Consider the following 27,473-nt stretch of genomic DNA (forward strand, 5'->3'; position numbering starts at 1 on the left):
CATTTGGAACACAGTATGCCTGCAGTTTAGGGGCTGAGTTTTTAAATCTTAAATTGCTTGTGTTCTCTTCGTCAAGATCCATTTAATAAGCTAAATACATTGGTGCATATTGACATGGTTTCTAAGCATGGTATTAAATAAAGGTAAAAGCAAACATGAGGAGAGACTTCCCACCCTTTTTATCCCCCTCCGGCAGTGGTATTTACTTGTAGACTGTCTACCAGTAAATTGTTTGAGACAGTGGCCAGTGCCAGATGCTTCAAAGGAAGACTTGATACGCTCATAGTATCTGATCATAAGAGACTAGACCATAGAAGGGTTCTGTGTTGACTACAGGTGCTGAGTACCTTTTGATCCTGGAAGAATTGTTTTTTTTTGTTGTTGTTATTTGTTTTATTCTTTGTTTCTCTGAAGGTTATTGTATGTCCCCCTAAACTAACTTTCCTCTCTGGTTTGAAAAGAAGCCTTTTTGGTTCTATTTCTTAGTAACTTCTGGCATTCCTTAGGCTTAATGAAATTGTTTATCTTTCATATTTATAATTGGTTTTGGCCTTGACATTCTCCAACTTAGACTGATAGCCAATCAGCTTATATCTTTAGTTCCATATATGGTTGTCATTAACTCATGCCTCATTGAAAAAATACATCTAGCTCAATCTAGTCAGAATTCTCTCATGTAATCAGATTAGTCTTTTCTGTGGTTGGATAGGTGTGGCTGTGTTCTCTTGTGAGATGCAGTGTTAAGAAGCAAAGCCAGTGGAGACAGGTTGGGGAGCTGTCTTTTGATCAGAAAGCTTCTTTTTAGTTGTGAGATATTTCCTATTATTCAACAAAGACATATTTAGTCCCTGTGACTTTTTCTTCTTTAATTGTGGCTGATGGCTCTTGGAAGTTGCATTGACATCAGTGTTGTTTGTGGCAATATTTGAAGCATAGTCATCATGTGCTTTATCCTATTATAACCTCAGTTTTCCTCTGAGTTTAAAACTTTTAGCTGTTTCCACTGCCATAAAACATGTTGAAATACCAAAGGTTTTTATAGGTCTCAGTAGCTACAGAGACTTTAGGATGAATACTTCTCAATGTTGTGATAATGATCAGGTATCTCTTGTGTGTGTGTTTTTAGTATTTGCTTTGCCTTGTCTGAGTTTCTGCCTTTCCAGACTTGATTGGTGCTTTTGGTTTTCCTTTCTGTTTTTTGTTTGTTTTCGTCAAGGAAATTTGGGTTTCCAGCTTTGAGATCAGGCACACTAGCCAGTTACATACAATGTATGACTTGTGTTAAGTGTTACATTCCTGCTACGTGGCTCAGCATTAATTGACCTCATTAATCTTAGCTTCCTTCATATCTATATGAAATTATTTTTTAATCTTTAACTTTTTAATCCTTTTATGTGCTACACAAAGCTGATGGCCCAAATCATTTATTTTTAAATATATAAAAGCTACCAGTTAGTTGCCCATATATGTGGGTGTATTTATTGCTAAAGATATGTGTTCTGCTACTTTAAATGTAATTGTCTTCCTTTTATTTTCTCTCTCCCATATTCTATACGTAAATCAGATAAAAGGAAAATAATGTAATTTTCACTTGATTCAGCAAATTCAGCAAACATTTATTAAGTACTCACTGTTGGCCTAGCAATTTTCTTAGTTATTTAGGGAGATAAAAAGTAAACAGGGTATGTCTCCTGCCCTCATCAGGTATATAGTATAACAGAGAGAAGAGACATAGATACGTAACTGTAATGTAAAAATTGTAATGAAAACATGATAAATGGAGGAGTTGTGTCAGAACCTGGCTTCAAATTCTGTCCCAAAGTTTGTAATACGAAACATGACATAAGGGATATGTCAGGGTTCAAATTCTAACTCTTTTTCTTAGTCCACTGCACCTTTCTGGGTTGAGGAGTTTGGTTAGATCGCTAAAATCCTTTAGCTTTAAGTTCAGTAATCACAAATACAGGAGAGGGGTTCAGATGTGAGACCACATTGGAATTTGAAACTATTTCCAAAATTTTCTGCTGTTACTTATATCGCTTTAGAGGTAGGGTTATGAGGCAGGGCGTCAGGCAGCAATATTGTTGCACCATAACTGACCTGAGAGACTTTGACAAGAGAGTCCCTTCTAAAGCAATTTTCTACATATTGTGAGATTGTCATACAAGTGTCTGTGTCTTCTGCCACTGTGTCATGTAAAAAGTAAGCATGTGAGCACAGATAGTAAGAAAGACTCAAGAGATTCATCTAGTCAGTGTAGAGTCTTGTCGCTGAGATTGACAGAAAAATTGCTGGTAAACCTATGTTTTGCTAATAGTCTTGATCATCTGATTAATCCCACCACTGCTATCATAAAAACATTTCAGCTATCAGTGAGTGCTTAGTGTTAACAAATGTTGTTAGGTTCGGTGGCACTCTTTTCTGTCATACAAAGCTACGTGGTCATTCAGCAAACGTTATACTAAGTGCCTCTTATGTGCTCAGTAATGTGCTAGAGATACAAAGGAAAGCACAGTTCTTGCTCTCAGGAGTTCACTTTTTAATGGGGAAGATAACATGTAAAAAACTGTACTTGCAAAATATGTACAGTGTAAAGGAGAGGTGGTCCCTGAAGGGGAAACACTAATTGTGGAGGAAGGAGAGAACAGGGCTATCAGGAAAAGCCTTCTATAGAAAGTGGGATTTGAAACTGGGTCTAGAAGGCAGCCAGGAGGCAGGAGTGAGGAAGGAGAGCATTCTAGCCATGGAACACATGTAAGGAATGGTAAGAAAGCCAATTTTATTGAATTAGAGAGCATATGGAGGAGAGTAAACTGTAAGAAGACTGGGAAAGTAGGAAGGAGCCAGGCTGTGAGAGGCTTTAAAAGACAAAGAAAGGATTTTATATTTGATTCTAAAGCTAATAGGAAGTCCTTAGAGTTTATTGGGTAGGAAGATGCCTAGCACTTTAGGAAGATCGCTTTGACAGCTGAGTGGAGGATGCATTGGAGTGGCATGAGAGATGTAGAATGAAGTGCAGTTTGGAGTTAGACTGCCTGAAGTCCTCATTGATATTATCCTCAACTCTTCATTCCATATATCCAATCAGTTTTCCAATCTTGCCATTTCTACCCCTGCCATATCCTTCTCTCTCCTCACAGAGCTACCTCCTTACTTAACAACTTTATCATCTCTTGCCTGGATACTGCAACATCCTCCCTGTCTCCCTGTCCCAGTCCATTCAGCCTGCTGCTGCCAAAGAGATCTTCCTTGAGTATACATCTGCACTTGAGTGTGCATGTCATTCCTGTAATGAAAACTGCTTAAGTCCATGAGAATCAGAGGGTGTTAAAAAAAAAACCTATTCATTTATCCATCTTTCTGCCTGTTTATCTATTATCTATTTATCTGTCTATCATCTTTTTATCCACTGATTACTTCCTGGAAAGAATCTTTAAAGAAAAATCCTAGGAACATCACAGCCAAAATCTAGATCAAAGAAAAAATACTGCTAGCAGAACCACAGCCAATATCATATAAGGTCTGGTAGCTTATGCTTTAAATGAGAGATCTGGGAATGCAATATTCCAAAAGGTAGTAACATACTTAAAATCAATTATAATTTGTTATGCAAAGGTGAGCGTATGAGAATAAGAGTATATACAAGTATGGACAAGAAGGGGTGAGGGAAGCATACAGAACTGGACGAGGGAGGATTGATCACACTCATGTACATGTGTATGTGGATGTGTGTGCACAGCGTGCCCCCCCCCCCAAAAAAAAAACCAAACCTGTTTGGTGTATAAATACATCAAAATCAACAGGAATGGAGGGTTGTCAAGAGGAAATATAATACCAGTAAGACAAAGTTCCTGATCCTGAACTGATGATTAAAAGAAAAAAAAAAGAACTAGAGTCTAAATTTAGAAAAAAATTTTAAAAAAGAACTAGAATCAAAATAAAACAATGAAAAGAAATAGAATCTAAAGAGGGTGCACATTAATCAGAAGATATTGTGGTATATTAATATAATGGAATATTGCTATGCTATAAGAAATTATGAGAAAAATGATTGCAGAAGTCCTGAATTGTATGAATTAATGCAAAGTGAGGAGACACAGAACAGTTTCTTACAAGGACAGAACAGCATTGTCATGGCCCATATACCACCTGCTTCTGCAGGCAGCCTTTCCTAATCACCTCAACTGCTAGTGCCCTTCCTCTTCAAACAATCTTATGTTTAACTGTTTTGTATTCCTCTTTATTCTCTCTGTATTCATTCTGCGTATGTGTGTGTGTGTGTGTGTGTGTGTATAATTTATTTAATTTTAACTATTAATTCAATTATTTAATTATTAATATTTAAGAACTTTGCATTCCAATGGTATATTTTTTATATATATATATATATATATATATATATATATATATATAGAGAGAGAGAGAGAGAGAGAGAGAGAGAGAGAGATTGTTTCATTTATCATATTTGTGTCCCCTAGCATAGTGATAAGGGCTTAATAAATGCTTATAGATTGTTTGATTCAAATGCCAAGTTTGCTGCATACTGATTTTGTGATAGGCAAGTCATTTAACTACTCTGGGGCTCAGTTTCCTCAACTGTATAATGTGAGGATTGGACTAGGTGATCTTTAAGATCCCTTCTAACCTTGTATCTATGAATCTCTGAATCTAGTCACCATTCATAGTGTGACCTTCAGCTTATTTATGAACCTCGGATCAAAGATATGGAGCTATCTTCCTTAATATTTGTGGCAAAGAGTTTACATTGGCTGATGGTTGGGAAAAGTATTCTGTCCTCCTCCGTTTATTATTTTGTATTTTTGAAAAATTCAATTTGGGTCCATATTTTCTCTGTCTTACCTCCTTTTCCTCTCAGTTGAGGAAGTAGGAAAAAACAAAATGCCTCCTAGAAAACATGTACACTCAAGCAAAACAAATCCATATTCCCCAAAAGTCTTCATTTGCATTCTTGAAACCATCACCTTTGTTTTATGACATGAGTTGCCTTTTTCATTATGAGTCCTCTGGAACTGTGATTTGTTATTGGTCATTGTGTTGATAATTGTTTCTAAATCTTTCAAAGTTGTTTGTCTTCATAAAATTTTTGTACAAATTGTTCTCCTGGTTCTGCTTGCTCCATTTTATATCATCAGTTCATACAAGTCTTAGTTTTTATGAAGCCCATGCCCTTCATCATTTCTTACAGTACAATAATATTCCATCACATCCATGCACCATAATTTGTTTAGCCATTCCCAACTGATGGGCACCTCCTCAGTTTCCAGTTCTTTATCACCACAAAATGGCCCTGCCCTTTGCTGTAGTGAGAGAGAATGCATTGAAGCTCCTTTTCATTTGTCCCTGAATTTTGAAATATGTTGCTTTTGAATACTTTTCAGGCTTTATGTAGACTTTGGAAGGAATTTTAGATACTTAGTTTAAACCGATTTCCTCTTTTATACATGAGGAAGCTGAGGCCCAGAAAAATCATATTAATTACTCATGGACACAGAATAAATCTCCTTTCTCTTAGTTTAATTTTTTCCCATGATATAATTTTGCATGAAATTAGAGACTGTTTAAAAATCTTCAGATATTGAAACATGAAAAAATGTGGAAAAAATGATTTTTTTTTGCTCTTTGTTTATTGTGTTGTTTTGTGTATTTTTTTTTTTAGGAATGCTTCTGACAGCCAATGAAACTCCTAAAATGGGAATCTATTACATACCCGTAAGTGCTACAGATAAACTGCGATAAAAGTAGGAGCAAGTAAAGGCAGTGTTTGTTTTTAAATTGTTTTTACTCTGAGTTTGAGTCTACATGGGGATCTTAATTTAAAGTATAGTAAAAGTGTTTAGGTTTACTTAATGTCTTAGAGTCAGTAAAATTATATGTAAGGCTAATACTAAACCATTCTTTTATAGAAAATTAGGGAACATAGGGTTTTAGAAATATAAAGTTTATATAAGTTTATCTTTCTTATATCTCTTGTTTGAAGCTCTTTTCAGAATCTTTACAGATTTTGGCCAAGAAATGGCAAGAAAAATCTGACCATTTTGTAGTAGTTGCTTATTATTAGTTCTCGTAGTGGTTTCTTATATTTTATTAAAAAAAGATTATTTAAAAGTGACCCTGTTCAATAGTGTATGCTTTCAACTCCCTGTTTTTAATTAGAGCTCTTTTTCTTGTATACATAAATAACTTATTCTTTCTCGGGTTTATTCTCTTTCCTTTTCATTTATTCTTAAGAAGGTCATACTGGTGAGAATGATCCTATAAAAAGAAAAGTGAGAGACAGCATGTTAGAGTAGAGCACCCAGTACATGGTGGCTGCATGATCCTGGGCAAGTCCTTACCCTTTCAGTGCTAGGCAACTCTAAGAATGTTTTGTTGCTGAATAGTCACTTGGCTTACTTTGGTAGAAGGCATTTCCTCAGTAGAGAGTGCCGTATAGCAGTGAAATCCCAGTTCCAAGTGAAAAAAGAGAAACAGTAACAAATTACAGCACTTCACTTTATGGCCCCTTAAGGATTAGTTGATTAGATTAGGCTTTTTCTTGAGCAGGCCTGATTGTAGGCTTAATTGAAAACTAGAAATCATAGAATTTCAGAATTGGAAGGAATTTTGGTAGTCACACCTGGAAAAGGATTGTTGTTACAGCATACTTAAAAAGTGGTCATCCAGCCTTCTCTGTTTGAAGATGTCCAGTGAAGGGGCCCATTCCACTTTGGAATAGTGCTAATCCTTAGGAGCTTTTTCCTGATAGTAAGTAAAAAATGGCCTCTTTGTGGCTCCTTTACATTGTATTTAGCTCTTCCCTTGCGTACCAAACAGAACAATTCTTATCCCTCTTTCACGTGACTTGAAGACAGTTTTCAGGTCACTTCTAACTCTTCTTTTCATCACATAAATATCCCTCGTTTTCTCCACATAATCTTCTCTTGTCTGGGCTCAAGGTCCTTTACCCTTCTGGTTGCCTGCCTTTGAACAGTGGCCAGATTTTCAATATTTTCATCTTTATTGTGGTGACCAGAACAGAATATTTTTAAAATATGGTTATTGATATTTCACAATTCTTTTGAAAAAAGTTCATACCCATTGAAACTTATTTAATAGTGTTTTGATTTCTCTTCCCTACTTTGGCCTGAGAGTGCTGGCTTCTGCTGTAGTTAAACACTGTACAGTAATACTTTTTTTTGGTTATATGAGGAAAGCCACATGCTTATAAGTCATGCCTCTAATTCTTTTTGCAATTAGGCAAGGAATTAAAAATAAAAACCTCAAAATTTTGTAGAAAATTGTCATTTGTGCACTGATGAGTCTCATTTCATGAATTGCAAAGGTGTGGCTTCTGTGATCACTCCTGGCTCTGAAGAATTGTATTTATTTTTCTTAAGGTAATGCTCTACAAATTAATTATCAGACATGGAAAGCTCTAGCAACTGCTTAACCAAACAACTGTAGGAAACTATAACTCAGTTGTGATTTCTCAAATTAGATCTTGTTTACCTGACCTGAATTTTTCATTTATATGTAATGAGAAAGGACTAATATATTGAAGGTGTTTGAAGCTGTTTTCTTGGCAATTGTCATTTTAGCTGTCTCAGGTGGATTAGTGTCACATTGTACATCTGGCTCTTTATTTAACAGAGAAAAAACACCACTCCTTAAAAAACATATGGTTTCCTGATGATGACTATATACGTGGGGGTAATGAAGAGGCTAAGTTTTCCTTGCTTAGATAAACATTGTGCTTCAGGTTGTACTAAAGTCTCCCTTTCATATCTTGAGTGTCTTCCTATCACTTCCTATCACTGCTCCTGTAAAAATAGTTCCAATGTAATCTTTCTAGGCGTTATCGAGATTTTAATGGTGTGCCTCATTTTTGTATATGACTAACCCCTTTTAATGTTATATTTGAAGTTGAGAGAGCTCAGCGGGGTTTGAAAGGCCCATTTCCCTAAAGTTTTATCAAACTTAGAAATAAAAAACTTTATGAAATATATATGACCCAGTGCTTTTGAGAGGTCTGTGTTGTGAAGCAATCTTATATACTTTGGTACTCTGCTGTTGACGAAGGTCAACATTAAGGTCTTTTGTGTATATTTTTGCACAACTGCCACAATTCTCCTTGCATATTTTAATTTGATTTTAGATTTATATATTAAGAAAGTAGGTATAGAAACTTTAGGAAAAGATGTTAGGGTGAAAAATATTGGTAGTCATTTGAGCAGGAAGCTACTCATTTTAGAAGAATAAAGAGTGTTTCTGCAGAGATAGGTTTTCTTTTATGACATTAATCCTTTGACAGATCCATGGTTCTATTGATTTGAGTTTTCCCTTCAGTGGTACAGATCACCATTCATCCACCGCTTACTTACCCTCTGAGATTCTTTTCCATGGTGTCCCATAAATCTTCCACAAGAGGATGCACTGTAAACTTGATCTAAATCGTTTAGTATTACAGGGATACTGTTGTGACACTTGGTATCTCTGTGTCTTATTACACAACTGCCTCATTTTTTCTAGTCTTATGTTAATCAAGTATTTGTTAAACATGATATGCCCTGCATGCTGGATGTAGAGAATACAAAGACCAAAAAAATTTCTTATTCTCAGAGAGTTTATTGTGTATCAGTAGGACAACATATAATACATAGTGGTATGTGAATCACTTGGGACAAGCAATATATTTTATATGGTTTCATTTTGACAGAAATATTTGTGTGCATATTCTTCAGCTGACACTATTATGCTTACCCAATGTCTGATCTTAACCAGATGGAGACTATATTGAGTTGGTTTCTTCACTTTTGGTTAGTTCTTCACTTTTTGGTTAGTCAGTAGAGGATTAGATTTCATGACATACACATGTGGTTTCATTGCTCTATTTTTCTGGGATTTTTTTTTTATTTATGTGTTTTCTCAAGAATAGCTATTATTCAAAAGAATTGTGCAAGAGTTGTATCTCACTTCAGTGACTTTTGGAGACATTTTAGTAGCTGTTGGTGTGTTGAGAGTCAGGTATTTCCAGGATTATTTAAACCTACAGTGAAGATCACTGGGTCATCTCTGATGGTGAGGTATTGCATTGCATCATTGACTAGGTGTCTTAATATTAGATGTGAAGCAAAAGTTTTAAATATTAATTCTAGAATGCCTATAATTAAGGACTAATTTGAAAATCTAATCCAGCATGCCAAGCACACAAAATTATTTTTCTCCAACTGATGTTGCTGGAAGCCAACCTTGAGTTTGTATTTTCTGCCCTTATGCCTATTTTGTATTTGGTAAATGCAAATGTGGGACAGCTAAGTACTTAATAATGGTAGTGAATTCTGATATTCCACAGCTTCCAGAATCTTAGTGAACACCAGAGGGAAGTGTTGGCTAATGTAGAAGTCAGTATCTTTTCTGAGGAAAAATAGAATTCAGTTTTTCCTGAATAAAAATGAAATTTAGTTTCTTACTTTTCTTTACTGAATGTGTAATAAGTTTGATTACTGAATACTAGGGTAACTTTAGACTGCTGCTGTGCATGTGTTTTTAGTAGCCAGAGTCAGAGTTTGGAGTCTAATGCAGGTATTCAGTGCTACTTCTGCTCCTTTTGTGCAAGATTGTACATTTTGTGTTCCTTTTCTCTTCCCACTGATATCGGAAGATAAAGGCAGGAGAACCTTTGAGAAGAACAATGGCAGAACTTGATTTACTTTTGAAAAATGCATTTCTTTGGTGTGATAAGAGTCCAGGTAGGCCTGATCTGAAAATCTCAGTGTAGCAAAATAATTGAGTTCCTAGTTGCCTCAACGTTTTAATGGTATTATCTTGTAAAGAACGTAGGCCGTTTTTTTTTTAAACTAGACCTGTGATTTCTTTGGTATAGGGAATCTTTAATGAGGCACTTTCTTCCAGCTATGCACATCTATGTTGTTCTTAGAGTTAAAAACCTTAGAGTTGTCCATAAGAAGATGAATTAAATTTCTTCCCTACAAAATACCAAAGCTTATTGTTTGACAAAATGTCAAAGGATAAGATGTGACAGTTGCATGGAGTAAGGGAAAGTTTAAGTGTGCCCCTGGGTCCTTTTCTGTAACATGCTTGTGGAGTATTGGGCCTTCGGCTGTGGTGCCAGAAGCTGAGATTTATTTTTGATGATATACAGTTTTTAGCAGTTAATTTGCAGCAGATCTTTTGAGCTACTGGCTTTAAGTAATGCTTTACAGTGAAAGAGGCTGAACCTCTGGGTGTGCATATTTCGCACAGATACCCCCACCACCCTGCTTTGCAGAATGGATCTGTAGCAAAAACAGTATTAGGTTTCTTGGTATGACTATTTCCACTGACATTGGTTCAAATATTACTTGGTGGGACAAAATAAGAGTGTAAAGAATCCTGCCTGCGAGGTTAAGTATGTCTGGCTTGGAGATTTGTTTACCAGCTTCAGCAGAGTAACCATGTAGATGAAGAATGGATCCGAAGATTCAAAGTTGCTTCATTGAGGTGAATGAAGGAGCTACTTAGAGATCAAGGTAGACACAAATATGGGGGCTTAATGGACAAAGATCATAAAAGAGGCCTCAGAAGAATGGAATAATACGTAGCTATATATCTGTATACAGTTGAATGTCTTTTTCATTAAGTTTAATTAGTTGTGAATGTTTAATTAATAATGATATACTGTCAAAGGTGCTGGACTTGGAATCAGGAGAGATCTAGGCTGAAATTCAAGCTGATGAGATTACCAAGTGAAATAAAATAGAGGGAGAAGAGAAAAGGGCCTAGGACAGAGCCCTGTGGGACATTTGTAGTTAGTAGTCATGCCTCAGATGACGATCCAGCACAGGATAATGAGGAGTGGTCAAATAGGTAAAGGGAGAACCATGAGAGAGCAGCATCACAAAAACTTAGAAAGTATACAGAGGGAGTAGATTGACAATGTCAGAGGCTATAGAGAGGTCAAGAAGTTAGAGGATTAAGAAAGGGCTGTTCTATTTGGCAATTGAGAGGTCATTGTTAACCTAAGAGAGAGCAGTTTCTGTTGAGTGATGAAATCAAACTCTAGACTGCAAAGAATTGCGAAGAGGGTGAGAAGAAGAGTTTAGCCACAAAAGCAAACAAAAAAAAAGTGAGATATGGGATGACAGCTAGTAAAAACTGATGGATTGATCAAGTGAGGGCTTATAGAGGATAGAGTAGACATGGACATGTTTGTAGGTAGTAGGGAAGCAGCAGTGATTGAAGATTAGTGAGAACAGGGATGATAGAAGGGACAATATACTAGAGAAGATGGGATGGAATGGGATCACTTGTGCACGTAGAGGCGTTTGTCTTGGCAAGCAGAAAGGCCACCTTTTCATATGAAGTAGAGCCGAAGGTGGAAATAATGGTTGAAGGAACCTGAGTGAGATACAGAGGAAAGGAGAAGATGAAACTCTCTGTGAATGGCTTCAATTTTTTCAGTTAGCCAAGATTCTTAGCTGAGATTGAACAATGGGAGGTTTGAGAAGAGATTAAAAGGTTTGGAAAAGGAGTGTGGTGAGTGGGATAGTGAGACAATTAGGGAAGTGTAAAAGGACTACCTTGCTCCAGTGAAGGCCCAGTTAAGAATAAGCACTTCACACTTGTAGTGGACCCAGTCAGCAGTTCAGTTCAAATTAATATTTATATGTGCTAGGGAGCCATGTTAGGCACTATAAAGAGATTTAAATCACTTCTGAACCCTCCGCTCTGTGTACCAAACCTAGTATCATGTACCAGCTGGGTTGATACTTGAAAAAATAGGGAAGGGCATAACCTTCATAGATGGGCACAGTGTGGGTCACACCATCACCGGAGTCCATCACAATACCAGTGGTACGACCAGAGGCATACAGGGACAGCACAGCCTGGATGGCAACGTACATGGCTGGGGTGTTGAAGGTCTCAAATAATCTGAGTCATCTTTTCTCTGTTGGCTTTGGGGTTCGGGGGGCTTCTGTCAGCAGCACAGGGTGCTCTTCAGGGGCCACACGGAGCTCATTGTAGAAAGTATGATGCCAGATCTTCTCCATGTCATCCCAGTTGGTGACAATACCATGTTCAATGGGGTACTTCAGGGTCAGAATACCTCTCTTGCTCTGGGCCTCATCCCCCACGTAGCTGTCTTTCTGGCCCATACCCACCATCACACCCTGATGTCTGGGGCGCCCAACAATGGAAGGGAAGACGGCCCGAGGGGCATCGTCTCCTGCAAAGCCAGCTTTGCACATTCCGGAGCCATTGTCGACCACGAGAGCAGCAATATCATCATCCATGGCGAACTTTGAAGTGGCAAGTTTAAACCCTTAAGAGAGAGAGGAGGTGGTGCCGCACCTGGAGGCAGGGGGGAGGCAAGTGCACGCTGGGTGGAAGAGCTCACAGCTCCGATACTTGAAAAAATAAAAGGAGAGAAATGTATTTAACCTCTCCTTGATCAATAAAATAGAGCACAAATAGCAGTCTCATTACTTAATTTACAAAAATAACATGTAATGCTATGTTGTGCTGCTTCTAATCTAATTTTGTAAGTGAAATGAACTTGGGGAGAGGGCCAAAACTAAAATTGTGTGTTTGTAATGGAGTTTAGATCCATGCCACACCTTATACCAGAGGTCCTATAGATTCTTGGCCAACCCAGAGGTTTAGATTTTAATCTAGACCAAGATAGTCTTAGGTGACTTACTTTTATCCAGATCTAGCTTGATATTGTAACTGTGATCTAGGTTCATGTAGTGATTAGCTTCCACATTATAACCCGGCCTCACTCCCATTCCTTGAATATCTCTTCAAGCCCTTTGGGAGGAGCATCCAGACATGGTATATCTCCTTAGGGTCAACCAAAACTGGCCCACACTCTGAAGGTTTCCCTCATGGGCCTCTAGCCTGACCTGGGTTGGATATATGTATTACTCTGCATACAAGATCTTAAAGGTGAAAAAGTACATATTTTCATCTCAAATATTCATTTTAAGCAAAGGCCTGTAACGCTGGCGTCATAAACAATTTAGTTGGAAATTACTATTATTTAGCATTGGGGGATGGTGCCAACTGCAAAGAATGCTTACACCTTGGGGCATTAGTGAGTACATTAAGGGACATACAAGACAGAACATATAGTTAACAGAACAAGTAGTTACTGAAATTCTTCGTGAAACAAATGGTTTTTAGGCCTCTTTTAGAGAATATACAGGCCAGAATTTTTAAGACATAACTTGAGTGGAACAAAGCATTGAGCCATGGGAAGTAGCCTTATAGGGAGCATAGTATATAAATAATTGAATAAGTCTTACTGAAATTTCATGGATTTGGGCTTTTGTGCAACCTGGAGAAAGAATTTCATATCAAGATAGAGAATAAAGTTATCAAGCTGTAAGAGTTCTAAACTAATTCTAATTCAGAATTGATTGGGCTATCTAGAGGAGGGTTTTAATATTCATGCTGTCTCCACTTGTTACCTTCTCTTCCTCTATTTTCATTCTCTTTTAAACCCTCTGCAGTCTGGCTCCTTGCCTCATCCTTTAATTGAAATCATTCCCTCCAAAGTTATAGTCAGTCTCTTAATTTCCAAATCTAATGGCCTTTTCTCAGTCCTAATCTTTTTGACCTCTCTGTAGCATTGATACCACTGACCTTCTCCTGGATATCCTCTTTTGGCGTTATATGACAGTAGTCTCTTCTGATTCTCTTCCTACTTTTCTGACAAGTCTTTTTCATTTTCTTTTGCTGCATCTTCAACCATATCATATCAAATAATTGTGAATGTCTGCAAAGCTGCCTTGTTTTCTCCTTACAGTCACTTGGTGACCTTGTTGGATCCCATGGGTTTAATTATCATTTCTGTGAGGATGTTCCTATATCTATATATCCAGCCCTAATAACTCTCTTGATTTCTAGTTCCTTATGACCTGCTATCTATTAGACATTTTGAATTGGATATCCTCCAGGCAAGTCAAACCTAGTAAGTTCAAAACATCTCATTATCTTCCTCCCCAAACCTACTTTGAACTATTTCTTTTTTTGAATAGCTGTCCTTCTAGTCATCTATGTTCATGGCTTTGGTATCATCCTCAACTATTCACTTTCATTGTCCCTATGGATGCAGTCATCTGTTAAATCTTGCCATTCCTGCTCCCATGTCCCATTCTGCCTGCAAACATGGCTACCTCCCTAGTTCAGACCCTCATCTAGACTGTTGCTGTTGACTCTTTAATTGGATTCCCTGACCTAAGTTTCTTCCCACTATAGTACATTCTCCACCAGATTGATTTTCCTAAAGTCTAGGTCTGTCTATACCACCCCCCGGCTCAATAAATTCTATTGGTTCCCTATTACCTTTGGTATCAAATATAAACTATTCTAGTTCTTCCCTGCTTCTAGGATTAAATATAAACTCCTTTGTCTAGCATTTAAAGATCTTTACAACTTGGCCTCATCCTACATGTCTAGCTTTATTATAATCACCTCTGTAACTTCACAGCCTCTTCAAACTGGCCTTCTTGCTTTTCCTCACATGGAATAATTCGTCTCCTATCCTTGTGCCTTTGCATTGACAGTTCACTGTGCCTGAAATACTCTCTTTTCCTACTGGCTCTTGGAACCTCTGTTTTCTTTCAGGTGTTACCTTTTCTATGAGACTGATCCACCTCCCATCTCCTCCCCTAACACCTTGTATTTATTTTGTATCAGTTCTGTACATACTAATATATGTAAATACTATCTCCTTCCTTTGAAGATGAGCTTCTTGAAGCTGAAAGCAGGGGCAGTTTTACTTTTGTCTTTATATCCTTGGTGCTTTACAGTGTCTGGCTTGTTGATTTATTAGATAATTGCTCTAACAAGGAATTAAGAGTACATGGGTAGGTTGGCAGATGGCCCTCCATATTCTTCTACCCCAAAAGAATATTGTTTATAATGAGAAAAACATGATTAATTTTAAATTGAGCATGTAGTTCTCTGATTTATGACTGTCTGGATTAATTATATGCAAGTTGATCAAGTCTCCAATTTTTGTCTTTGAAATGTATCATTTTTTAAAAAAATATTCAGAATTTTCTTTAAGAATAGCATGCACATAGAGAAAAACTGGAGCATAGAAGTGAAATCAAACCACATGCCAGTTTAAAACTCCTGTAATTGACTTATTACTGCGTTTTCATAAAAAATAAGAGCACCACAAATGTTTTTGGTTTTCTTGCTTAAATTGATACAAATGCCTCAATGTTGACTTTATCTCAGTGTTACAAAATGACTTTTTAAGTCAGGGATGCTTTCAGATTAATCATCTCATTGTTGAATATCAAACAATTTATTAATTGGCATGGAAATAAGAAGTGAATGTCAGGTGAATAATTAAGCATTTTGTTCTGAGACAAACAAGTTGTTTGTGTCTTTGTAGAGGGGAAGCTTGGGCTTCCTATCTTAAGCTAAACAGAGTCGGGCTAAAATATAGTAGCTGTGGCATATTCTCAACAAAGGAAATCCTTTCCATTTCCCACCACATTTTATTGAGTCACAAGGAATAGCAGAGATACAAAAAGCATTAATGTGTGAAATTTAGGAAACAATTTTCTGAGCATCCTGTTGTAGACTTAAAAATTATATATTATTTCCTATCTGTATGAAAATTTAACTCTTATGTGAAAATATTTGTATGCATAGTGGTAGGTGTCAGTTTATTTTAAGTAACACATAGATGATACATGGAGATTTTCGTTAGGACAGCTTCAACTATTTAGGAAAAGCTAGACCAGCATTAGGCTTACTTTTCTTCAAGAACCAACTTCTAGCCATATTTATTGATCTTTAAAACAATATGGGATCTTCTTTGAAAAAAGGACTGACTACGTTAGCTGTGCAGTCAACATTTCTAAGTAAATTCTGTTAACATGCTTTTAATACTTGAAATAGCTCATATTAACTATTCACATGAATGAACCTTAGGATCATAAGACTTTAAAATGGAAGTAATCATCTAAGCTTCATTTTACCAGTGAAGAAAGAGTCCTAAAGAGTTGCAGTAACTTGTTCAGGGTCACACAGATAATAAGTAGTGCCTCTGGTATTCAAATCCAGGTTGTCAGATACCAAATCTAGTGTGCTTTCTACTAGACCTTGTGGGCTCCCTCACTTTCAACAAAAATTTTGCAGAGTGTCCACTAAACAGTGGAGATCATGCTAACTGCTCAGTTATTACCAAATTTGGATAAGTTGTTGTCACTGCCCTTATGGAAGTTGCAATTTAGTAGGGGAATTATTAATTCATATTCAGAGAATATTAATCATATGATTAATGTGTTTGTGTCTAATTTGTATAGATAGATATTATGTATATATTATGTCTCAAAGCTTTGTATATCGTACTCAGAATATTAAAAAATACTTGTTCAATTTTATTGAAAGCTGCAAAGAAAGTATTAATAGATTTGTGTCTTCTAGTTTTGAAGTGCTGCAAGTTTGAGCCAGGGGTCACAGGGTACAGTGTTGTACGAAGTTAGCATCTACTAATTAGGTCGTGAGTTCTCTTTGTATATAAAATCCTACTTGATTCCTTTCCCCAACATTTTCTCTCCCTAAGACAGTCTCAAAATTTATTATTAAACTTTCATCACATAGTTATGGTTTATAACAATTTATTAGAAATCTGAGGGCCATGATAGACATAAATAAAAATGAACAATGCAGAATGATGTGCAGCGTTATACATTGGCAAGTAGGATTTGGGTTAAATTCAGATTAACTCATAGCTTCATGTCTGCAATTTTATTTCCATAAGAAATATGGTATAGTAATGAATCCTGAAGACATTTAGTCTATAGTAAGAATTAAATGCTTTCCTTCCTGGAATGAATTCATTTAAATATTAAATATTAAAATTTAGTTTTCTTTAGTTAACTTATAACGTTGTGTGTCATTGTAATAGTATTCTTTGTTTTTGACTTTGGAACAAAATGAGTGATTGATGGCCATTTATTTACCAAATAAAACAGTACCAGAAGTGATAGAAACCTTGATGACCGATTCCAATAAAACTGACCTATGCTGAATGACCACTTGACTATGATAGGGCAAAATCTATCTTTTTTTTAAAGCCTCTCTGAGTCATGTTCCTTTTAATCTAGTTGCCAACAAAATTTTTATCTAATACTGATGAACGTATTAAGATCACTTAAGTTTGAAGCCTGTTGTCTTACAGTTTGCCAGGTTTGCTATTTTCTTATTTTGGGAGAAAATAATTTAATTTGAATGTATTCCCTGGCAGTTTCCTTGTTCCATACTTGGCACTCTGTAGGTACTTAGTAACTACTAATTAATTACTGGCAAAATATTTTCTGACACTCCTAGACTGGTACAGCTAAGGTGTGGAGCCGTGAGAAAAAAACATTTCTAAGTCCTTTAGTTTTTTCTTTCTCATCAGATTTCTACCAAGTTCTATTCCTAGGGATTTTTAAATGCTAAGATGCTCTTGATTTTGTTTCTAGACTTCAGGATAAAGAACAGCAAGACAAATAGATCCTGAAAAACTATTTAGAGAGATTATTGCCTGCAAGGAAGTAGACCAGAACCAGGAAGCTACTGATGTGGTAACCAGGGATAATACACTAAAACCATCTGTGTAACTCTTGGCAGGAATAAAACTTCAAAACAAGATCTTGGGGAATGCACATGACCAGGTGTGTGATCAAAAAGATAAACATATTCTCATCTGATACAAATTGGCTCAGTGCCTTTAGCACCCAAGGGGTATCTGTGTGCGTGTGTATATTCACACATTCCTCAAGCTTTAGAGCTTTAATGCATTTAGGAAGTTGAAGGGAGTGAGAAAGGCAGAAAATAAGGCACTTGAACATTGACTGGAAAGTGATTATTATGAACTATGAGAGTTTTTGGAATTCCATTATATTTTTTCAAATATATGATAAATAAAAAAATGATTTATAAGCATTGAGGTCAGACTATTTATTTGAGTAATTACCTATTTTTTTTTTTTATTTTACAAAAGACCTTGAAGCACATTGTGACCATGTCAGGGTGCCTTTCATGTTAGCATCTACAAAATGCTTTTACATGCATGCATTTGTTATTCCCAATATTCCTTTGTGGTGACAGTTTATTATTAAGTACTACCTGCCAAAATTTGAAAGAACTTTCTATTTCCCCCTTCCAAGCAAATGTGATTTTAATTTAATAAGTCCGATTTGTCTTTTGTCTTCATGTAAATGGAACTTCATTCCAGGAGGGAACAGACTAGCTGTAATTCTTGAGTCACAGAATTTTAGGGCTAAAAGAAACCTAAAAAAAAATCATCAAATCCAGCTCCCTCATATTCAGAAGAAAAATTTGAGGCCCAGAAAAGGGAAACAATGTGACCCAAATCAGGTCGTGGTTGTGGCCGTGGTCGTGACAGCACCAGGATGACTGCTCAGGATTCCTGATTCAGTGTCCTTCCCCATTCTCATTGGTATATGTATCTAATTCCCTGAAAGCTGGTAGAGAATAAATACATTTACTAGCTCAACAGTTTTTTTCCATACCTATCTTGTTACTTGCTGATAATTTTTAATTAAACTCTTTATCTCATCTGTAAAATACAGGCTTAAAGTTCAAAGCTTTGTTTTTCCACAAACCAAAATATATAGGAATAAGGATAGTGCATTTAATTGGAGGTCTTAGGGTAATACTTAAAATAATTTTTATTATGAGAGACCGTCATATCTTTGTTATTTAGCATTTTTGTTGGATTAAATTATAGTAGTTTAGTTGGTAGAATACCTCTTTCTATGCTTTCTTGGGTTAACAGGAAAGTATATTGGGCATTCAGTATTATTATTACGTCCTCACCTTGGGAAGAAGATTGCTTCTGCCAAAACCTTTTTTAAAGTTAAATCTACAGTGGATATAGGAGTTGGATTTTCAGGAAACAAGTTACAGCACTCTCCAGTAGACTTCCTGGATATTCCAGCACCTCTTAAATATACTTTAAGGGGGGCAGCTAGGTGGGGCAGTGAGTAGAACACCGGCCCTGGAGTCAGGAGGACCTGAGTTCAAATGTGGCCTCAAACACTTGACACACTTACTAACTGTGTGACCTTGGGCAAGTCACTTAGCCCCAATTGCCCTGCCTTCCCCCCTCCAAAAAAAAAAAAAGAAACATTAGAAAATGAAACTTAGAGAAATTTAAAAAAATATATACTTTAAGTGATAAAAGAAACAGGGCAGGAAGACTTGTATATCCATTTTGTTGGAGAAGTAAGGATGTAGGATGGTTTATTAATAGGTGTGAATCTTTTAAAACAAAGTCTGCTAAAAGATAGTCTGAAGATTTCAGATTTAGAAAAAAATGAAGTGAGATTCTAACTCAGTGTTTCTTATCTAATTAGGCTCAATTACTGTCATTCTTCATCTAACTGCTGAATTGGGGATTGATATAGCATATGCTTGGTTTCTGCTTGCCCCTCATTGAATTTGTGGAATTCATATCATCATTGTAGTTGTCATCTTTGTCATCAAACATTTATTGAGAATATTGCTAAGTCCTAGAGATCAAGAAAAGATAAGACTCCTGACCTCAGAGAGCTTTTATTCTTGTTAGGAAGACAGGATAACCTTGAAAGATAAATTATAGTAGATGGTAACTTATGTTGGGTGCCACAGATATACCAAGTAAGTGCATGCTACAGAACTTCAAAAAAGAGATCATTGAAGTTTGCCTTGGGATATTTTGTATGGCTGTGAGCTTGCTTTAGTTGGTCAGAACTCAGAAGGGTTGGTGAGAGCCAAATCTCACCCTTTCTTGGCTCCAGAGTTTTGTTTCTAAAGTCCCCGACAGTCTAGTATTACACTACAGAGTTGAGAATAAAAATTTCTGTTGTCAGGTGAGGAGTGTTTTTTCCAGTGGCATCACTTTATCCCAGTAGCTCAGTTGGTACAGCTTACTGAGTTCTGGTAGATTAAATGATCCAGCATAGGCTATATTTGATGCTTTCCTTTCTAAGGAGAAGAATTCACACATAAGACAAATAGCACCTAAGCAAAACTAACCAACTCTTTGACTGTGTCTGATAGTATCCTGCAGTATCCCAGACCCAGAGCACTTCATCTATGTTGTGAAGGGAGGAAAATGGATTACATGGCATTCAATTTGGGTCCGTCCCCCCCTCCCCCCACCCATTTACTTTTCTTTAGTCGTCGTAAAAGATATAATTTTCCTGGTTCCAGCAGTGTCTTTTTAATTGTTTCCCAAGAGATTGTCCATAACAGTGGTGTAGTGGGAAGAATGCTGAATTTGGAGTCGGAAGATTTGGATTTGAATCTATTTTTGAGTCTAAATATGTTATCCTGGGCAAGTCATTCATTTAACCTTTGTCCCAGTTTCTTTATTTGTAAAACTTATATAATATTTGTGCTACCTGCCCTATAAAGCAGTGAGGAAAGTGCTTTGTGTGCCTTAAAACTTTATACAAATGTGCATTATTAGGAGTTTTTAAAGATTATTCTTCCCCTTGTTCATTGTATCTAATCTTTATGCTTAAATAAAGGGTTCATATGCTACCCTGAAACACTATATTTGAGAATACCCTAATGCTTTATTTGCCCGATTTTAAAGGTTTTCCTTTATCCTCTAGGTCAGTAATAAATTAAAGTACAATTTTACTTATAAAATCTTATATGTCATTTCCATGTGATATTCCTAGTTTTTCAAGTATTCCATGTGATATTTCAAGTATTTATAAATTTTTTGCCTATATCTGTAACAGATTATTGACTGGTATTAAGGACCTCTCTAGTCTCAATGGCAATAGTCTAGAGAAGTAATATTCAAGAAAGGTTTATTTCTTATCAGTTATCTATTAGATCAGGCATGATAAAGCCCATATTATATCCTTTGTATATTTATGAGATTTTACTATATTTTTCTTATATCCCCTTTGTATTTCATAAACCATAGCAAACACATAACTATTAGTTACAAGATTACTACCGTAAGAAAGCTCAGAAAGGGAGCTTAAAAGGGTAGGGAAGACTAATGAAGTCTCATACCTAAACTTGTCAGTTTTGTACATGTACAACTCTTGCACTTGGCACAACTGACTAGCTTTTTCTTCTTGGAATATAACACTGTACCATCTTTTTCCCCCCTTAATGTTCTCACTGCTGTTTCTTTTGCTGACTACTTTTTCCTCTCATCTGTTTAGTCCTCAGTCTTCTACTTGTTTCTATAGTACTTCCTTTATAGAGCCCATTCAATCTTCATTGTTTCAGCTCAATGCGGAAGACTCTCTCCATCTTTATCCTTGCTCTCTTTCCTGATAACTAGCCTGAATCTCTGAACCACTGTTACCCTGTATTTAAAGTATTATAGAATCTAGAGCTGGAAGACAACTTTTTTTATTCCAATTCTAATTTTAGAAGTGGGGAAACTGAGGCCCTGAAAGCAAATTGACTTGTCTATGGTCATACAGGTCATCATATCTTTTTTGGAAGTACCTGTGTGTACAGAGATGCCTTTGATATTACCTTTATTCTCCCAGTCACTTTGGCTCTTGTGAGTCCTATTTTTCCTTTCTTTTACCTAATCTGTCAGCAAATCTTCTTGGGCTTTCCTTCATGATGTTTGTTTTACCTAACTCTTCTCATTCTTACTGCTGCTATCTAGTTTAGGTCCTCACCATTTCTTTCTTAGATATTTGTAATACTTACCTTACTATTTTCTCATTTTCCTTTTCCTATCTACCTTAAATGCTACAGTTTCACTAACCTGAAGATAAACCTTTAAGTATGTCATAAGTCTGGTTCCCCATTGTTTACCAACTAATATTCCAACTTCGTAGCTTGACATAACTCCACAGTTTGACTCCTACTTAAATGCAAACTGGTGTTATTTATCTCTTTGTGCTTGGTCTCTTCAGCTAGATTTTTAAGCTCTTCAAAGTAGGGACTATGTCTTATGCTTCTCTCAGTACTTAACTAACCCTGTTAGGTAGATAATGCAAATATTTATTATTTTTCTCATTTTACGGATGTGAAATTGAAATGTACAGAAAATAAGTGACTTTGCTGGAATTACATAGCTAAATAAATGGCTGTGCTGAGATTTAGCCTCTGAGTTCTCTAATATTAATTTCAGCACTTTTCTAGTATATGAAATCAGTCTAAGATTGTGGTGGCTATATTTTTTCCTAGTGCCGAAATGTAAACATATTTGAAGGAAATTTTAGAAAATAATTTTGAAGTCAAATTAGTTCTTTGCTAATCTGATTTCAGGAAATAGAGAACAAAGCATTACAAGCTGAATACCTTTAAATGAATCATAATTACTCATGCAAGTGCATGTAAACTTGGATATGCAATTAGACAACTAATTATGTTGAAAATGAAATTACATGCTTAAATACATGACCACTCCCTCAGGCTCACCCAGTTTTTTTTTTCCCTTTTGGGTTCTGCATTAGTTTATTGTTAAGCAGCACCTGTTAAAATTTGAAAAGGTATGCAAGACATTTTTTAGCCAGTATTAGCCAGTATGAGAAAAAAAAAGTTGGAATTCTTTTCGTATCTTCCAAAATTCTTTCAAAAAATTGTGAAAGGCAGTGCAAAGAATTTTTCTGTTTAAGGGTAAAAAGAAATTCTCAAACCTGAGAGGTATGGGCTATACAATCGATGGGAAAAAAATTAGAGATAAGGTTGCCAGTGGTTAGTTGAGAGGGGCAGCATAGTGAAAGGAACATTGAATTTGGAGTCAGAAGACTTAGGATCAAATCATTTCCCTGTCATTTGCTACCTGTATGACCTTGGGGCAAAGTTTTTAATTGTGCTGTGGTCTCTAAGCTACCTTGCATTCTAGTTCTGTGCCTGAACTAGCTTTATAATTACATTGAAAACGTCCTGAGAATAAGTGATATGCTAGTGACATGAGTGTTTACATAGCTGTTCCATGATGGTGCCTTATAATCAAGTTACCAGTACTTTCATAACAGGTGTTAACAACAGTCTAGTCCCTCCCATTGTAGTTTCTAATCTGTTTAATGAATGTATTGTATAATTAAAATGTTGGTCAGTTAATGTGTTCTTTTGTTTTAGCAATATAAGAACAGTAATATCAATATTTTGACCCAGTATTCTGAAAATGCATAGTTAATATGAAGGTATTATAGATGTAGAGCTGAAAGGGAGTTAAGAAGTTTAGATGTCACCTGGTCTAACCCTTCGTTTGACTGATAAGGAAACTGGGGCCTAATAAGCTTCAGTGGACTTGCCCAAGGTCATAAAGGTAGGTAAGGAACAGGGCCAGTATCCAAGCCCAGCACCTCTGATTCCAAATTTGATGCTCTTGTACCATACTGCTGGGTTAATATTATTAATGTTTTCTAATTTCTATTCATTGTAGATTTTTTTATAAATAAGTTTTTATTGATGACTGTTGTTTCTTTTACCATCATAGTTATCCCAAATATACCCCCCCCTCCCAAAGAGCCATCCCATATAAGAAATAATGTTTTTTAGAGAGAAAGAGTAAATCAGCATAATTGATCAATACATTGAAAAGTCTAAAAATGTGTAATAAAAAACACCTGTGGATCTCTGACCTTCACAGAGGGGTGGGTTGGAGAAGGCTTCTCATAGCTCTTCATTCAGTTCCTGCTTGATCTTTATAGTTCTGTTACATTCAATTTTGAATATTTGGTGTGTCATTGTTTTTTCTCTTTATGTTGTTGTTAAGTGCTCTGCATATTGTTTTCTTGGCTCTGTTTACTTTGTTCTGCACCAGTCATATGGATCCTTCCATGCTTCTCTGTGTTTGTCACCCATCATCTCTTATAGCACTGTAATTCTCCTTTACATTCATGTACCACAGTTTGTGTAGCCATTCCCCAGTTGATGGACATCTACTTTGTTTCCAATTCTTCACTATTATGAAAAGTGTTGTTTTAAGTATTTTGGTATATATGTAGATTTCTTATTCGTGGCTTCATCAGGGTATAAATATATCTTCAAAGGATATTGACATTTAAGTTACTTTATTTGTATAATTCCAAATTACTTTCCAAAATGGTTGTTCTATTTCGCAGTTCTGCCAACAATGTATGATTGTGCCTATCATTCTAGAAACACTCCCGAGATTGACTGTTGCCATTTCTTATTGTCTTTGACATTGTACAGGGTATGAGGTAAAATCTTAGGGTTGTTTTGATTTGCATTTCTCTTAATAGTGATTTGAAACATTCTGTCATGTGGTTCAATACTTTTCAGTTCTTTTGACAACTGTTTGTTCATATCCTTTGATCAGTTATCTATTGGGGAATGACATGTCATGGATTCTTAATATTTTGTAGAGATAATTAGAGATTAGATAATCCAACCTTATTTTTTTCATTAATTGGTCAACAGACGTCTGTTTAGCACCTTGTGGTTACGGCGCAGAATGTTGGGCTTTGAGGAACGTTTACATAAGTTACAGTCAATTTGGCAAACATTTATTCTGTGTCTGCCACGGTCAAGGAACCGTGCTGGGAATGAGAAGGCAAAAATGGTATAATCCTTGCCTTCATGGAGCTTTCATCATATTGGGAGAATACAGAACATGTGCATAGTAAAAGACACCAAGGAGACAACCATAAATCTAGGACAATCCGAGGAGGGAAGGATGGTTGTACGGAGGCCGTGACAGCTGTGTGATTTTAGATGAATGAGAAGGATTCTTAGAGGTGTTACCCAGCCTACTAGAGATCTGCCCTGGTTTTAAAAATTGTATCATGTATGCCAAGGCAGCATTTGGATTGTTCTGCAATTCAACTCAGCAAACATTTATTAAGCATCTCTTAGGTTCTAGTTTGGCCTCAAGGAACTTGCATTCTACTGTCCCGTTGTGATCCCTTACGTTTGCTATATAACAGGTCATACGTATTTTTTAATAGAAATCATGTGCAGATTCGTATTTGATAATAGGCACTGGCCTTGTTAAATGAATCATATGCCTATCCTTTACCCTTTGGATCATTTGCAATTTTGATTCTTCAATAGAAACACATAATTTAGCTTTCTCTTTTCTTCCTATTAAATTTTTAGTCAGTATCATAATAGCCAGCATTTATATAGTGCTCTAAGTGATACAGAGCACTTAAAAATATCTCTAATTCTCACAACAATCTTGGGAAGTAGCTGCTCTTATTATCCTTATTTTATAGATGAGGAAACTGAGATAGAGGTGAAGTTATTTGCCTAGGGCCACATAGCTAATAAAGTGTCTGAGGCCACATTTTAACTCAGGTCTCATGGACTCTAGGTCTAGAACTCTATTTTAACACCTAGTTGCCTGTCTCCCTTCTCCCCCACCCCCTTGCTCTCTTGCCTTGTTGTCTCACTCTTTCTACTGATACTGTGTGTGTGTGTGCGTGCGCACTAATGTTCTTAATGTTCTCCCCTAAATTACCATGTATTTATTTTGCTTTGTACATATTCTGTTGTAACCTCCCGTCTCCCCAATGGAATATAAATATTTTGAGTACTGAGGCTATTTTTTCTTGTCTTTATATCCTTAGAGCCTGACACAGTGGCTTTTGCATAGTAGGCTGTTTGTTTTTTTAATTTAATGTACTATTTCAATAGACTATCTGTCCAAAACCACATCTCATTTTAGTAAAGCATGTTTCATCATTTTTGTTTGACCATTGTGGATGGTTTAGTTCAGTATATTTAAAGCCATAAATTTTTGACCTATTTGTTATGATTTTTCTGAAAAATAATGTAGCTCACTGAAGGGTATTTCTATTTATACTAATTTGAGCCTGTTGAAACTTACTATTCAATTTTTTTCCGTGCATACCTCAAAGTTAATTTATTTTTTCAAGCATTTTAGATTAGAAAAATAAATTTTAAAGCAGTGATGAGTTTGACAAGTCTTTGTTAGTAAAAATTTGATTTGATTTGTTTAAAAAGACCTAAGTAACCTAAGGTTGTTTTTTTCATATTTTTCATATTTGGTGTTATGACCACTCTTTATTATCTGTATTAATAATGGGCAAAGTCATGAAATTCCTGTGTCATAGTATCATAGATTTAGAGGTAGATAGGCTCTTATAGGCCACTGATTCGAAACCCTTCATTTTATAGATGAAGAAAACTGAGGCTGAGACAGGTTATGTGATTTGCCTGTGGTCACATAGCTATTAAATGTCTTGAGTCAGAATTTGAAATTGAATCCTCTGACTTCAAGTACAGTGCCCACCTAGCTGCCTCGTGTAGTGTCATGGAATAGTGTTATAAGTAATGGGAAAATGATAATAATTCTGTTTCTTTAGAATTTTTATCTATTTTTATTTTGTTTCTTTGTTAACAATATATTATTGACAAAATATAGCATTTATGTTGCAGTTTTGCTCCTCTTAACCAGTTGAGAACCTCCAGGCCATTTTCTCCATTGGAAGATTTGTATGAATTTTGACTTGTAAAAATGTGAGACAGATTCTGATCTTGGAGACAGATCCTAATCAGACACTTGTGGCATGTATTTTCATGTACCTTTAAATTAGTTGTTCTGCTTGGGTGAATTAATTCATGATTATGATCCTTGGCTGCATTTGAGATGAAAACCTTGCATACAGCTTGTTGATAGTTGTAGATTGTTTTAAGTCTGGATGGACCTAATGTGGTAATTGGTGGTAGTGGTAGCATTGTCATTAAAGGGGTGATACAATTTATCTTTTGAGTAATTTAAGTGATTACTTTTTAGTTCTTTAAAATGTACAAAATGTTGATTCAGTGATTGGACCATTAAGGGCAGAAATTTAAATCAGAGTTGTTTTGCTGATTTACATACACACCCTACACCCCCCTCCCCCACCACATTGAGATCCATTCTGTAAAAGAAAAGGACCAGAGCACTCACTGCGTTTTCTATCAGAATAAAATCTCTAACAAAATCATAAAAATGTTGACCCTAGATGCAGAAAAGCCAGTATACTTATAGTCATAGCTTACTTTGTGTTTGGTGATCCAAAAACTGAAATGCCCTGCCTTGAGAAGGTTAGTTCAAGGCTATGTATCTATTCTGGCCCAGTATCAGTGGCTTTTTTTAATGTATTAATTAGTATTACAAACTTTAAGGAGTTAGAATAGAGATTGGAGAAGTGTGCCAAGTCTCTTATTGATTAAACCACTTCTCTTGGCCCCTTTGAAACATTTTAATTGTACATTTTGTGGATCTAATCTTTAATTTCAGCTTCATTAAGGTTGCTCTGATATTTTTCTCTTTAAAAGGGAAATAGGAAAAGGTGATAAATGAAACCAGCTCCCTAAATGTCATTTTGTTTTTGATGGAAACATTTCATCCTGTAAAATTTAACAACCAGAAATATGATTTGAGAGATTATTATTTATTGCAGCCTGAAGCCTGTCTCTCGGGAAATAATTGAAAACATTTCCATTAACTATTTCATTAAAAAGGGTTCTATTAAAATGCT

At 36.0% G+C, this 27,473-nt stretch overlaps 1 protein-coding gene across 2 annotated transcripts in view; it reads left to right on the forward strand.

The window, feature by feature from the left end:
* Positions 1–27,473, forward strand: part of NOL10 (nucleolar protein 10) — a 108,459-nt gene that overhangs the window by 39,832 nt on the left and 41,154 nt on the right. For both annotated transcript variants that reach the window (XM_036751965.1, XM_036751966.1), the window contains one exon: positions 5,678–5,730. In XM_036751965.1, coding sequence (XP_036607860.1) covers positions 5,678–5,730 — 53 coding nt within the window. The remainder of the gene's footprint in view (positions 1–5,677; positions 5,731–27,473) is intronic.

Source organism: Trichosurus vulpecula, chromosome 3 (assembly GCF_011100635.1).
Source record: "Trichosurus vulpecula isolate mTriVul1 chromosome 3, mTriVul1.pri, whole genome shotgun sequence".
NCBI lineage: Eukaryota > Metazoa > Chordata > Mammalia > Diprotodontia > Phalangeridae > Trichosurus > Trichosurus vulpecula.